The following is a 15,622-nucleotide window of genomic DNA, read 5'->3' on the forward strand; positions in this document are numbered from 1 at the left end:
GTGAGAAGAAAGCGTAGAGACAGGAGGGGGGGGGGGGGGGGCGTCATCACAAACACGCCCCAAAATGTGACGTGATACGGGGCACCTTCATCGTCACAAATGGAAGAAAATCAGGTCCAAAGCAGGGTTATAATTATTTGGCATTTTTCATTGTAGGTTTTTTTTTTTTTTTGTTCATTTTGACATTTGTTTTTAAAATTCAGTTAATTTTAATTTGAGTGGATTTTTTTTTTTGGGGGGGGTGAGTTTTTGTTGAGTGTGTGAACACTTTTGCCCATGCAGTTTACATTTCTGAGTGTTTCACTTTGACTCCATTGAAGGGCAACATTCGGAAACTCATTTTAAAGCAACATGAGTCTTCAAAAAAAAAAAAAAGTCGGATGTTCAATACAATCTCTTTTTCCTGTTTGATAAATGTCGGTGGGTGGCGTCAAACCTGCGTCCGTTATCTGCACCCTCGCTATGCAAAACACACACAGCACTAACTTCTACATTTCCTCTCTCAACAGTCATAAGGTTCTTTGAAAGCACTTTTTTGAAGCGAAAACTCACACGGACGGACGAAGCCCCCAAAAGGAAAAAAGAAAAAACACATTTTTTAAAGGTGCTACATGTTGCATTTTAAACGATGAATGAAATACTGTCAACTTGCTACGCAACACGAGCAGAGATTATTTAAAGCAAATAAGGAGGGATGCCAGGATGAAGCGCACAAAGCCAGCAGTGCATGATGGGAAACCACCCGGATTCCAATTAGGGAGAAGCTTTTTGCTTCGAAAGCCGGGTAATGAGCATGAGGTAGTGGCGACCGATCGCCTTGATCGTGGTCTTTTGTTTCGAGAAATCCTCCGGCGAATTTTTAACAGCGATGGCCTTTTGAGAGAAAAAAAAAAACCACACCTTGAAGTAGAAGAGGGGGAAAAAAAAAATGAATGAAAACATTCCAGTTGCCAACAGTCAATCCCGAGTTGAAAAGAAAGAAAACAAACAGAGTTAATTAGATTGGTGAAGGAGAGACGAGATTCAGCAGGGACGTTGACACGGATTCATGTGATTCAGCGCCAGGCAACTCACAAACATGCTCAGCCGGAGTCTGTGATGTCGTGCGGCTGGATCCCAGTTGGGAGCGGCGGGGGTTGTCGGCCGGGTGAAGGTCCTCTGCTCGTCTCGGAGCAGGGCGAGGAACCAGCTGAGGGGAAGGAGGAGGACATGGTGGGTGGGGGCACACTTCCATGAAGAAGTTCAGTGAACGGACGAAGGGGGTCAAACGTCCTCTCCTGGCGTCCTCCTGCGCTTCACAGCGCCGTGGCCTCCCAGCTGGTCCCCCGCGACACCTGGCGTCACTTGGTCTCCGCCAGCACAGGGGCGGGCACCGGCGAGGGGTGCGGTCGGCTCAGCTCGCCCCCCGGCGCGGGGGAAGCGGCTGCGGAGGCCAGGCTGCAGGGAGTGGCTGGCGCGGCGACACCTGGGGTGGGCGGAGTCAGACGAATGGACACAATTTGTCAGCCTTGAGAAGTGTTTCCTGCCAAAATTGGAACTTTTGACTCCTTACGGGGATTAATCCCAAATACATGCAAATGCATAGTTACAGAAATAAACGTGAGAAACAGAGGTGAATTTCTTAGAACTGTCAGATTAAAAAAAAGTACCCAGTTTCTGATTTTTTAAAAGTTTTAAAAGTACCCAGTTTCTGATTAGCTTTGCATTCAGTACATATCTGACACATTCAGTCGCCAAATGTAACATCAAAGATTAAAGCATCAAAGTGTGTGTGTGTGTGTGTGGGGGGGTTGGAATGAAAAAAATAGGACAACAAAATAAAGGAAAAATAACTGTCTTGCATGGATGTATGATATGGTCTGAACATTTCATTTTAAACAAAAAAAAATATTTTGGGTTCTTCGCAAAAAAATAAGTAAAATGACCATGAAATGATTAAAAACAAGTTTTGCGTCAAACTTGTTTTTGTTTTTTTCCCCTTTCAGGCTTTTCTGTATTTCAAGACTGTTTCTGAAAGGAGAAAATAAAAATTGGAATCAAATAAACCAGGAAATGGGACAATTAGTACATCTGGAGATTTTTTTTTTCATAAAATAAATATGTCCTGATAACAAGAAATGATATGACTTGACACAAAATTAAGATTTGCAACAAATATATATATATATATATATATATATACATATATATATATATACATATATATATACACATATAAATAAAATTTTCATATATTCACAATTTTAGAAATATATATTTTTCAAGCATTAAAAAAAATTATTAGGTAAATTTGGTGAAAAAAAAATATGACAGATTGTCATGAATTTTGTGAAAAAAAATTTTTTTTTCACTCTTCAGTTAGTTTTCCCTTTTGCCAGTGCTGCGACTTCCAAAATGTCTGAGTCAATAATACAAATCCTCCTGAGGTGTAAATTTTTCCACGCACAACATTTACAAACAGTGAAAACTTAATTGTCGAATGCACGCATGTTGTGGCGCACTACTCACATTCCTTGCGCGGCCCTCCTAAGTTGTCAAAAGACGAAGTCTGGCTGGCGGCCGAACCGGCGTTCTGGCCGGGAGCCGGCCTGTTCCGGTCCGCCTGGCTGGGACCTTGTGCCAGCTTCTGGCTCGTCCTGGCGGGGGGGTTGGAAGCGTCCATGCTGCCCGCCGTGCTGCTGCCAAGTTGCAACCGCCTCATGTGGCGAACCACCACCGTGGCATTGAACGCTTGCTGCGGAGAGGCCAGAGAGGAACGGCGCGTGAGCGCGTCTCCGCAAGCGCAAACCATCGCTGACGGAGTCGCACTCAATAATCTTAAGTGACTTCAGGAAAGCAGTTTACCCTCCATTTGCTCTTGGCAAAGTTTTTCCTAATTTGCCGGCTGACGGACTCGTGGATGTTCTTGCAGAGAGCTGTATCTCCGGCGATCCTGGCACACGAGAGAGTAGCTTGTTGGCACTCACGACTGAATCAATATCTCCATTGATTTGATGTCTTTATGTCAGCCTGCCTTTGCTGTGTCATTCTGTGTGTGTGTGTCTGAGTGCGCGTAGCTCACCAGGGATGTCTGAGAGCCTGTTCGCAGGTGAACCGCTTGGCTGGATCTTTTTCCATGAGGTTGCCGATGAAATCCTTGGCTGGAAGATATTATTACATTGTGTAGTCAAAACACCTAGCGGTATACATCGTCCCTCGTGATATGACGATTCATCAGTTTCACTCTCAGAGTACATGCAAGTCCAAATTTAGAGATGTACACGTGTTCAGCGTAGTGCAATGTTGTGCCGGGCAGCACTGAGGACTACTGGGAGAGCTGCGGTGTGATTAAGAACGAGTGGCAGAGAAGGCCCCCAATACCCCCCAATATCGCTGTTGGCTTTTTGTATTTATTCCTGCTCCATATTTAAAAAAAATAAAATTAATACAACACAATCCATGCTCATTTCTACAAACCTGTCATTGGCGTTTCTCATTGTACACTAGCATTAAGCTAGCAGACTTTGATTCGACGAAATTATGTCGCTTGGTTCAATATTCAGAGATGAAAGTGGACTGTCCTGAAAATTCCGGGGAAAAAAAAACGTACGCAAGCGAAAAACAACAAAAAAAAAAATTAATACAACACAATCCATGCTCATTTCTACTAACCTGTCATCGGTGTTTCTCATTATACACTAGCATTAAGCTAGCAGACCTTGATTCAACGAAATTATGTCGCTTGGTTCAATATTCAGAGATGAAAGTGGACTGTCCTGAAAATTCCGGGAAAAAAAAAAAAACGTACGCAAGCGCGTCTTTTGATTTCAACCAATCAGCGCCGACGCAACCGACGTCACACATGACATACGTCAACAGCTAAGATAGCCGAGACGACACTCGAAGTCGGACAGACACGTTTTTCTGCCAATCTGTGTGTTTCCCTTTTTGTCCAAATATATTTTTTACGACAACAACGGTCATGTCCACGGCGTCTTTTATTCGTTCTACTGGAAGTGTGTTAATAAAAAGATGAATATCTCTTTACTGTTGCGAGTGTTAGTGCCTCAACATGGCTACGCTCGTGAAAGCAAAACAACGAATTCAAACGCGTGTTCGTTCAATGTTGTCAACTAATATCCGGATTCATTTTCGGCAATTTTTCCTCAATTCTCCGGAGAAATTTTCACATTAAAATTTGAAAATCCGGAATTCCGGGAAAATCTGGAGGACTATCATCACTGATATTTAAGTGTTTCAATACACAATGCTAAATTCCCCTTTTTTTTTTAATGTCAGTTTTTTAGGGTAAATTAACAAGTGACAAGCGGTTTAAAGCATATGTTATTTCGATCGCAAATTTTCATCTAGTAACGGTGTCCTGTGATAAACAGGAGCTAACCATCGACAATCAATATTGCAAAGAATCCAGTTACATGACACACATTTTCATGATTTGATTTCAAGGAAGCCCAGAACTGGTTTGGCTTGACTTGTGCGTGCTCTGAACACCATCTGTTGGAAAGCAGGCGCTTACACCTGACGGCGTGATCACATATTGAAGCGTGGCAGGGGTGGCCGAGAGACGGTGCGGGGTCCATATGGGGAGGATGACGACAACGGCGGCGGCGAAGGAGGAAGGCTCACCGGAGTCGGATATGTCGTCCCAGTACGGCGCGTCAAACTCGTAGTCGGCTTTGAGGATTTGTTCAAACAGCTTGGAGTCGTTCTCGTCGTAAAAAGGGGGATACCCGCACAGCCTGTGGACGGAAGAGCTTTGTCATTCGCTCGCTTTTGTTGAGAGCTCATCAACTCATAGATGGAGATTACGCTTAACTTGAAGTCAAATTCAAGATTCAAGTCAAGTACTTCCATTAGCTTAATTGGATGAGCGCCGGGGTAGAAAATAACGTTGCGATATTTAAATTTAGTACTAAGGATAAAAAAAAAAATGGATAAAATAAAAAATTTAATCCACTTCAACTTGGCATCGCAACGTCGTAGAATGCGATTTTCAAGGCAGCTGTTTGTGAAAAGATTTCCAACCCGTTGCCTCATTTTGGTCGGTCGGTTGGCTTTATTTTGGGAGATAAATTGATTAATTCATGGCAAAAAAAAAAAAATTGCAATCACAATATTGAGGTGGAAAAATTGAGGAGGAAAAAAAAAACTCATAATTGGATTCTTTTCCAAAATAGTTCCGCCCTATTTAATAGCGAGCATTCATTTAATTGCAAAATAAACTTTCCCTTCATCATCTTTGCAGTGCTCCTTTTGGAGTGATTTGGCAGTACTTGCACCCTCGCCATCAAGCTGACATGAGATGTGGAGCGGCAAAGACAAATTGCCCCAATCTCCCATTTGTAATTAATGCCGATCCGACAAAACATCATCTGCACCTCATTACTCAAGTTCTGGATGCACTGAGATTTTCCTAAAGACCCATTAAAATGCCGTTCCCCATCGATACACACTCACACAGGCACAAGTTAATAGTATGAAGGGAAACATGAGGCAAGGTGCTGCCTGCTGGGAGGAAAAAAAAAAAGAAAGAAAAGACTTGCCGTTTGTGTTTTTGCTCACGCTTAAGGTGGCTGACGACGATCGTGTCACGCCAAACTGACTGAAACGTTCAGATGAAGAAAGACGGGCGGTCGCCGCAACTCTTTGGTTGAACGGCTTTCACGCCACGGTGGGTCGTCGTCCACCTCGCGCACCGAGACGACACCGGCCACAAAATCCCAGGTGATTATCATGGCTGATTACCTGATGTGATCTTTCCACCTGAGCAACGGCGAAAAGCTAACAAGGTCTAAATTGCCAGACTAATTGTGCACATTGCCAGCAGGGGGGGCCGCGTTTTCTCTTTGAGCGCCGTGACGTGCGCTCAAGTGCACACACACACATACGCGTGATCTTTTTTTAAGGCCACGGCTCACACACTTCGTCCCATTAACCCGCGGCTGACCTCGACCTTCTGACCCTGGTCTTGTGGAGGACGCACAAGCGCACGGCAACGGGACCCAGACGTAGACACAAACCTTTCAAAAAAAAAAAAAAAAATCACGGCGAATTCTACAATGTGTGCGCTGGATTTGTAGCACGCGCGCGTGCGCGTGAGGTGGTACGAGGTGAGTTGGCGGCGCGGGAAGAAAACAAAACAACTAGAACAATACGTCTGGCTCCATTTCCATATAAGGGTATCGCGCGGAGTCGCATCTGGTTCTGCTGATGGCGCCTAGCAACACCATCAGCATCAGCATCATCATCATCATCATCATTGCACCCGGCACACACATCAACTCATAAACGTGAGTGATCAGGCAGAGCGGCAATTCATAACATTTTCGAGCTACTTATGGAGAACGCATACGGTTGAGTTTCGGTACCCCCCCCTCCCCCCCCTTTTTTTTTAATGAGACAGTCATCAGAGCAATTATTTAGAGCACGAGGCTATCATTCCGTTGCTTTTTTGGTTAATTGTACCTTCTGCCATCCGGCGGAGCAGTTCATCGTTCAGCCTGTCACTACACGTCACCGATATAGAAAAGATGAAACGACGATACGGATATGTAGCTGAGAAATCAACGGTTTCGGACCAGTTCAGTGAAATGGGATACTTTTCCCGCAGCACACCTGATCTCTGGCGGCGCACTCTAATGCAACGGCGCAGCGGTTGGGAATAAATGCTCCATTCATAACAATGACAGTGACACAAGAACACCTTTTTGAACGCAACCTGGAGGCTCCGTATCGAATCAAGAGTCGAGATCTGGCCCGAGGAACTACGAGCGTGTGTTGAGAACATTCCGACTTACAGAATATAGGCGATCACTCCAATAGACCAGCAGTCCACCGCCTTGCTGTACGGCTTCTGAGCGAGCACTTCGGGCGCTGAAACAGACAGATAAGAATGAGTCAGCCTTTTGACACTTTGAGCTTCTTAATTACTGACAAAGTCCCTTTTACAGGAGCTTTGTGGTTGTTCACGCACCATTAAAGCCAATGCTTAAGGGCGATGTTTCTTTTTTCTTTTTTTTAATGTGAAGCTGCATGTAAAAATCTGCGTACTTATGTTACATGATCTCAGTTGTTTTTTTTCTTTTTTGCCATTTGAGTTGAGTTGGACAGGTGGAAGAAGTTTTGAAATTATTTAATTTCGGCTCTTTTTTTTCACATCAGAAAATCTTGTCTTTCGAAATGAAGGGGCCGAAGGCTTTTTCTATCCACGACATTAAAAAAAAAAAAATGTGGGTCAAAATATCACACTTGCACACATGCGCTGAATCAGAGAGTACTTGTTTATAGTTACACCATGAGTCATTGTGATGTTGTGAATGTCTGCTGCTCTTGCCGCATTCCAACATGTGAGGTCATGAAGTCTGGTTCTTTCTATTTTCGAATGCAAGATAAACACAGGAATTATTAGGCTTAACTACTGTATACTAATTAGCTACATTTAAATCCGGCTCCGAGATACTATCATACCACTGCGTTAAACAATGGGACTTAGTATGGATCCCTGTGGTGTTAAAGTGAAGAGCAGTTGAAGCACACGATTCTCAATGCTTAAGGGCACTCTAAATTGGAGCATTAAGGACCTCATTGGCACAGCCATGCGATGAGATTGTGTTACTGGAGCGAACAGAATCTTCAAAACATTAGCTTAGTCACGACGCAAAAAACGATGCGCTTGGCTCTTGATCATTCAGACCTGGCCCGGTGGGTTTTAGGGTTTGTTGACTGTTGCGTTACAGTTCGAAGCATATGACAAAGTGAACCGATGCAGGAGGGCAAAGAAGGCTGGATGAGAAAGTACGATAGAAACGGCATCAGGAAAGCATGTGAGGAAAGCCTACACCGTTTATTGAAACCTAAGTTCTAATAAGTTAAATGCAGGGTAACTGGGGTATGTGTACGTGCATTTTGCATTATGATGAAGTGAAAGAAAACTAACACATGTTGTGCAAAGGTTTCAATGGATTAAAAAAAAAAGTTCACGCAAGAGACTTGACATTGCATGTCAACAAGTTGAGCAATTGGTTGTTTGTGTTGATGCGGGCGAGGGGTCTGAACATCTGTCTCTTGTCACAACAGATGCAAACGCACGAGCAGAAACACACACACACACACACACACACACACACACACACACACACACACACACACACACACACACACACACACACACTTGATTTTGAGTGAATGAGTCGAGCGGGGAGGACGACTGATTAATGCTATATCAGTGAGGGAGCCTTTCATGCACATGCACACAAGCACACACACGCTGAATAAAAATCGATGACCCAGCCTGCATAAATCTGCCTGGTGTCAGACGGAAACAACATGCGCTCATTGAATTATTCATGTCTGCCGGAGAGAGGCACGACCATCCGAAGAAAGCCGCAACATGTACTTTGTACATGCACAAACGCTTCAGACGCACTCGATTCATCGCCCCAGAGCATCAAATTCGCGACGGCGCATCGCATTTTTGCTCGCGCGACATGTTCTGCAGCTCGATGCTATAAACGTATGGCCACTGTTACTTACCGACGTATCCTGGTGTCCCGCAGGCAGTGGACATGACATTGCCGCTACCCTCCATCTTGGAAAGACCAAAGTCACTGATCATGATCTTCGAACCGTCATGGGGATTAAAGTACAGCAGGTTCTCCGGCTACAGGGGAAAGACAGACCTTGATTTAGAACATTTATAAAAAAAAATAAAAAATTTAAAAAAAGGGAAATTTGAAGGGAATTAGAGACACATCTGTTCAGCTTGAGCTTCGTGTGTGACACCTCATGAGGCAGCACGCAACCACACTGACCCCACAGCGCACGACCGCACAGTGAAGAGCCCCTGGCGTAATTGCGGCACAAAATCTCTCACTGTCAAGTGAGAGCAAAAAAGGCACTTAAGAGGTGAGAGTGAGCCAGAGAGCGTGCTTACCTTCAGGTCTCGGTGCACGATGCCCATGTTGTGTAGATAGTTCACAGCATCCAGGACTTGTCGGATGAGCGTGCTGGCATCTTTCTCCGTGTAGAAGCCTTTTTCGACGATTCGGTCAAAGAGCTCACCGCCGGACACCCTGCGCAATTCAAGTGTGCGTTAATGAAATAACTGCGGTATCAGGACACAGTGGACACACTTGGAAAAGCATCTGATGGACACATGCAACACAAGATCAGGTGAAAGGTTTGCGCTTGCCTAATAGAGTCGATATGACCTCTTTATTATTGCTCAGATGCCCCCCCCCCGCTATCTTTGTTCATGTATCTATGCCAGCGACGTATAGTGACAGGCACAGAAATTAATTGCACCTGTTACCGTTTATAGAACAGAATAAATGCTTTGCGCTCAACAGGTCCGGTTTCCACACCAAGTCAATATCTGGTGTACGGGCACGTAGCGCCCTCTGCTGGACAACTCCGTCTCGGAAAGTGAAACTCTCCTCACGCGTCAAAGACGCAACAAGCGAGCGCGTGTGCAAAAGCGCCATTGGCACGCCCATCCATGGATGCGCTCGGGCTTGTTGTCACGGTAACAAATCAAATTAAAGCTTGTTCTACGGTAACTATTATTATTATTTTTTTTTTGTTGTTTTTGTCTAAGCTTCAACAACCACCTAACTTTGTCAAATGTTTGGAAATAAGCGGAGCATTGCAATCAGGGAACCGACACATGCGTATGGACACATGCGAAAGGGAAAGGAGCGAAAGAAAAGACTGAGGTAATGTAAAGTGCCCCCCCCCAATTATAAATAATAAAAATAAATAAATAAAAAAATTAAATCAAACTCAAACGAGAACACTCATCGAGTTGCCGTCAGCCGCAACTCACAGACAGACGCTCCCACACAGGCTAACCTGCTCCAGTTCTTGACGTCGCTCACTAGACCACACCCCTTAAAGGCATACAGGCGATACGCAAATACGATGAAAAAAAAAATCTTGAAGGACGAGCTCGTGAATCCAGTCATTACTAATGCTGGCATGCTACGGGACAGTAAACATTTCAAAGTTGACACAGCGCTCACGTACAAAGATTGTACGGAGAAGTGAGTGCTTTCAACAGAGGCCTGAAAGTTTCATTACGTGAGGAAAAAAAGGGCAAACCAAGTCTTCCTCTATTGTCTTTTTCTAGTTGTGTTCCAACAAAGAAGGGGAAATTGCTTTTACTGTTGGATTTTTCTTGTTAAGAGAAAAAAAAAATGACTGAGCTCACAATGGGGACTGTGGTCAGAGGTTGGTGGTGATTGGGCTCCCTTTGAACGACTCTTTCTCATTTTTTAGGCAGGAGCAGGACGGGAAGTCATTTCAAAAAGCGATGGCAAGTTTTTATTCGTGTTGTTGAATAAGGCAATCAAAATATCAGGCACAGTTGCGGCTGCTGGCTCTTTTCAATTTGACCGGGAAATGTGCAAAAAAAAAAAAAAAGAAAACAATGGAAGGCATAAAACCGAGGAGAAGATCAAATTCATTTTTTTAACCGCTGTCCTTCATGGTTGACTTTTTTTTATTTCCCCTTCGGCTGGAGGCCACTACAATTTAGACGTCTGTTAGAATTTGGATTATTTAAAAAAAAAAAAAAAAAAAAAACAAATAGTGAGGCGGTGATGAATCGTAAATCCTGGGAGGCCTTGTGTGTGTTCCACTAATCGTATTTAAAAACATGATAAAGATGATTCGGGATAGCGACCGAGCCCAATAACACCATTTATTTGGATTTCAATTGCCTTGAATAGAATCATCCAACAAACTGATGCACTTTCTTCCTTTTCAAAGCGCCCCCCCATGATTGTACACAGGCTTGAATAAGCGTTTTCTGTCAATTTCGAAACCGTGATCGAAATGCTTTTTTTGCTGGGTTGTCGCGTTGGTGCGACGGCCGAGTGCAGCCTGCGGCACAAAAAGGCCGGAACAAATGGGATTTGGACTAACTTGATTTGATTCTATTTTATTGTTTTGTTTTTTTTTGTTTTTTTTTTGCTGCTCAAGCAAAGACGCGCACTAAAAGATGAAAAGCGTGTCTCGCGGGAAGCATGTCTTCATAACATGAAGGGAGATATTTCCAAGTTGATCGGGCGCTTGGAATTCACAATTTATTGGCAACGGCGAAACAAGCTCCAGTTCCGATGTTACCTTTGACCTTGTAAACATGGTCACTGATGTGCACTGACCTATGAAGGACCTCGCCGGAGCGAGGAAGGGAGGGAAAAAAAAAAAAAAAAAAAGAAGCAAACTGAATTCCATGTGAGCAGGTGCAGGGCGAGAGGTGCTGGTGATGGAAACGAGGTGCGAAGGGACGAAGGAGAAAGAGAACACGGACAAAAGGAGACGAAGGCGATGGAGGTGAGGAATGAGAAACGCTGATGGACAAAGACGCGGCGGATGGGTTTTTCCCAAAGGAACGTCTCAGCTCATCTGAGACCACTTCACTGTCTTTTGACTGGCAAAAGGCCACGTTCCAATCGCAAAGGGCGGACAATGGGAAGCTCAAAAACTGCTCCCCGGGGGGAAGTAAGCTTAACTTTTGCTCCAGCAGGATGGCAAGCGGTTGAAATCTTCTCGGGAGGCTTGCTGGGAGAAAGCGGGCTGCAAACGGAATGGCTCCGCTAATAGGCTAATTGATGACGACAGGAAAGTTTGTGTCGTCTGGCCAACGGGGGGGATTTCAGTTAAGCGCATCCTGTTTGGCCGACGCCAAACACAAAAAGTGTGTGCCGGAAAACAACTCTTCTTCATCAATTTCGTCTATATTTCATTGACGAATTGTGAAACGAAGCAACTGCTGGACAACGTTTGTCATGTCAAAAGATTCTAGTGCAATGGTAAATAATCCACAAACAAACATAGATTAACCCAAAAAGAAATAACAGGAAAAAAAAACAAACTTTTCAACGAATCAAGGAGAAAGTACAATGTCGCATCTTTTACCCGATTCCCATTTCCTGATTAAATGTCCGAGCAACTCCCTCGCCTGCTGTGTTTGGATCAGCGGAATCAAGAAGCCCCAAACATGAGCGCTAATCTCTTGACATGGAGCGACAAATAACGCCCGCTGTTGCGTAATCCCCCCCCCCCCCCACAAGGACTTGTATTGAACTTGACTCAACTGTTTCCAGAACAGGTGCCAGAGCAATGTTTCGTCTCTTGTTTCAACCCGGAGAGGAGGTCAGTCGGCCACCACCCAAAAAGCGCCGCCGCTTTCGCCTTTTCTGCCGTTATTTTGTTATGACGTTAATTATGACGTCAAGATGGCGCCGCGAGAGTGGCTGCCTTTACAGCAGCGCCTCTTACTTTTTGTTCTTCTATTTTCATAGCTTTGCTGCTGTAAATTGGTTAATTTCTCCATTGTGAGACGAATAAAGGCTTTCTTATTCTTCAAATGGTCAATATTTTCAAAATCGGTTCAACTCACAGTTGCATAATGAGATAGAGGTGATCCGGACTCTCGTAGATGTCCTCCAGCGCCACGATATTTTCATGCTTAATCCTGCAAAGACAAAAACCAAGAGTGTCAATCTGCTTTGACCCTTTCGTGCACCCTTTGTAACCTGATTACGCGATAAGCTGTCCACTGTAGTCACCGCTGTCCCTCAAAAGGGTTAACAGAAATCACGTGGAGCCATTTGGACGGAGTCGCCTCGACGGTTACGGCACGGAGAGGAGCGTTACCCTAATACCTGGAACACGAGATTTAGTGTGGGCGTGTGGGTTAATCATCGCTTGCTTTGGGAGCAGCGGTAAATCCCCACAAGGCATTCCCGGAAGGTGAGTAGAAAAGAATCATTATGAGTGCGTGAGCGGCGATGGAGCGCGAGTACCGTGATGTGACTCATTTGTAGTCGACGCGGGCACACAAAAGGCGTACGGGTTTGACAGAGAGAATGTGCACGGGGGGCGCGTGCGTGTGTGTGTGTGTGTGTGTGTGTGTGTGTGTGTGTGTGAGGACTGCCGGCGATGATGGCAGAGAATAAGAGTGCTCGCAGAAGAGCCCTTCTCAGATGCTACAGCGTCACATGATCAAGCCACTCTCATTCATCCAAGTCTCTTTTCCAGCTGTGAATGGGGAACGTTTGTTCGCATATCAGCTGACCGTGATGCATTTTATTTTATTTTATTTTTGGGGGTGGTGGGGTGGTCCTATTAAGGCTTTAGAGCCAATTAAATCCTAAACCACAATGATGATAAGTCAACACCATCTGGAAATGTGTCGGCAAAAAATGACGTTGGTCTGTTCACAGCGTCGCGCCGTTTGTCCCGGAAGAGTTTATCGCAGAAACAAAGAAAACATTTCCGCTTGATACAACAGCCATAAAAGACGGATGTCACTTCAGAGGAGGAAATATTGAATGAAGAAGCGGTCGCAAAGCAATGTCCGCCCATTCTAGTCGAGCGATATTTTCATAGTTATGACGAACGTGGCTACTGGAAGAGCCAGTGTGTGTGTGTGTGTGTGTGTGTGTGTGTGTGTGTGTGTGAGAGAGAGAGAGACGGGCTTTAGACCTGGGGGTGGCTGATAGAGGAGACGCATAGTTGCCCCAGTAACCATGAAAAAGATGGCTCATACTGGTGTGTGTGTGTGTGTGTGTGTGTGTTTGTGTGTGCGCGGCGCTGCTCTCACTTCCTCAGCACGGCGATCTCGTTCTCAATGCTGCTCTCTTTCCCCTTGAGGGCCTTTTTCGGAATGCACTTCACCGCAAACATTCGACCCGTCAGTTTCTCCTGGGCCAGGACCACCTCGGAAAAGGCTCCTCTGCAAAGACAAGAGATCCGAATTGAGATTTAGCGACATATGAATGAGCGAACCTCTCAGTGTGATGCATTGTGGTTTGACAGCGCAATAATACGCATGCTGAAAAATGAAGAGCGAAAAAAAAAAAAAATCTTTCTAAAGTCACAAGTGCTGTTCATTATTTCAGCAAGTGTGTCACGTTTTGTGGCTGAGGAAAACTGGAGGCAATTCGATTTGGTTCGCTTCGTTGGCCGAGTCCACAGAAAAGTGTCGCCGTGGTTACCGCTGTGATGGAGAGCCTCGCTCTCAAAACTTCATCAATTGGGCCGGAAGGAACAAAGCGAGTGGAACCGCTTCTAACGTGGGTGGGGTGGAAATTAGCATTTTAATTACCGATTCACTGGAGGCATTCTTCCACTGACGCAAAGTATGAAATATCCCATCAGACAAATATTCGAGGCAAATGAGCCGAAATTCAGATTCGGCCACGTCTTCCATGTGTGTTCCGGGAAGTGAGAGCTCCAATCGGGAAAACAAGCGGTGTGATGAATGCAGATGAGCCCATCGCCAGATCGTTTGCCTTCAGCGTCACCAATTTGCCACTATGCTAAACCTCTTTCCGCGCTTAACTCTTCAATATTCTACCCGCTCCGGTCATCAACACATCCTGTCCTTCCGCGTCACTTCCTGTCATCGAAAGACTTCATTTTTTCCACACTGTCGAAATGACTCGGCTGTGAGCCATGAGGAAAGGGTGCCGAAAAGAAAGTTTTTGTCTAGCGCACCACAACAGCTGTTCGCTAATTTAATACAGAATGCACAAACGGTAAAAAATAAAATAAAATTTTAAAAAATAAGCAGAAGAAGCACAGTCAGACACAAGCTGCCTGGCCACAAGTGGCTAACGGTGAGCCAGTTAACATCAAGCCGCGAACCTGAACAGCCAACACCACATTTTCATTCACCGACACCCACGGCACTCACCAGGCCAGGCCCCCGCATTTTAAAGGCGCACATTCACTTCAAAAGTGTGCAAGACAAAAATGAATTCCTCCTCCGGCTCACCTGCACATTTTGTTGCAAAGTTAATTTTTATCCGATGACTCAAATAATCAAAATGGATATTCAGTACAATAAGCGATTTGAAAAATATTTGGAGACAAAGTTGACATTTTTTTAAAAATCAATTTGCATGACAAATCAGGGAAACTCCAACCCCAAAACTCACAAAGAAGCACTTTAGCATTTATGTTCACCCGGACCGAAACTAAACGGCTTTCCAAACACTGATTACTCATGTTATTATCCTGTGAAATTCCCTTCGTCCGTTGTGTCACGTGGGTGTGAAGAAACCAATACGTGCTTTTCGCTCTTCGCTCAGAAGGTCTTTTCATGAGACGAGTGCGTGTTTGTCCAAAACGTCCAACAGCTGATTAACCCCTTCATGCACCAATAATGACAACCTGTAACCTGACAACATGATTGGCTGTCCACTGTGGTGTCCGGATCGGGACTGTCCGTCAACCGTCGGGACACACGCGAGCACCTGCCTGCAACCGATAATAATGGTTGTGGTTGTCTCTGACGTCAAACTCAAGACAAAAAACGTGCGTGGGACGGGGCTGTTTGTGCTGTAAATGCACACACGCCCACTTGAACCTTTTCATATATTCGAGACGCTGGCCCACACATCAATGAGCATCTATTATAAAGCCACAAAGGGGCGTATACGGTCTCTGCGCGCAAAAGCTAATTAAGCATTGTATATTCAAAAACAACCGCCTGCTGCCTGAAGGTTAACACATCATGGGGGAACTCCACAATCTAATCTCACAAGTCTTTTTTTTTCTTCCTTGTTTCAATTATTTTTAAGTCACCGTGGGTCAGTCATGCCACTCTCGG

The 15,622-nt window shown here is 44.8% G+C and overlaps 1 protein-coding gene across 3 annotated transcripts in view; it reads right to left on the reverse strand.

Moving 5' to 3' along the window:
- The window catches only part of camk1da (calcium/calmodulin-dependent protein kinase 1Da), a 31,795-nt gene that overhangs the window by 5,902 nt on the left and 10,271 nt on the right, over positions 1–15,622 (reverse strand). For 2 of the 3 annotated variants that reach the window (XR_002170741.1, XR_002170740.1), the window contains exons 2-11: positions 13,610–13,741; positions 12,404–12,478; positions 8,933–9,071; positions 8,533–8,659; positions 6,798–6,873; positions 4,627–4,739; positions 3,062–3,140; positions 2,845–2,932; positions 2,509–2,734; positions 1,075–1,465 (exon numbers count right to left, since the gene is read on the reverse strand). Coding sequence is in view for 1 of the 3 variants with exons in the window: in XM_019891854.1 (XP_019747413.1) it covers positions 1,341–1,465; positions 2,509–2,734; positions 2,845–2,932; positions 3,062–3,140; positions 4,627–4,739; positions 6,798–6,873; positions 8,533–8,659; positions 8,933–9,071; positions 12,404–12,478; positions 13,610–13,741 (1,180 nt within the window). In the remaining 2 variants the exon portion in view is untranslated. Of the gene's footprint in view, positions 1–31; positions 1,466–2,508; positions 2,735–2,844; positions 2,933–3,061; positions 3,141–4,626; positions 4,740–6,797; positions 6,874–8,532; positions 8,660–8,932; positions 9,072–12,403; positions 12,479–13,609; positions 13,742–15,622 lie in introns of those variants that run through there. The other variant, XM_019891854.1, reaches the window with a different exon arrangement.

Source organism: Hippocampus comes, unplaced genomic scaffold, assembly GCF_001891065.2.
Source record: "Hippocampus comes isolate QL1 unplaced genomic scaffold, H_comes_QL1_v1.1 scaffold63, whole genome shotgun sequence".
NCBI classification, from domain to species: domain Eukaryota; kingdom Metazoa; phylum Chordata; class Actinopteri; order Syngnathiformes; family Syngnathidae; genus Hippocampus; species Hippocampus comes.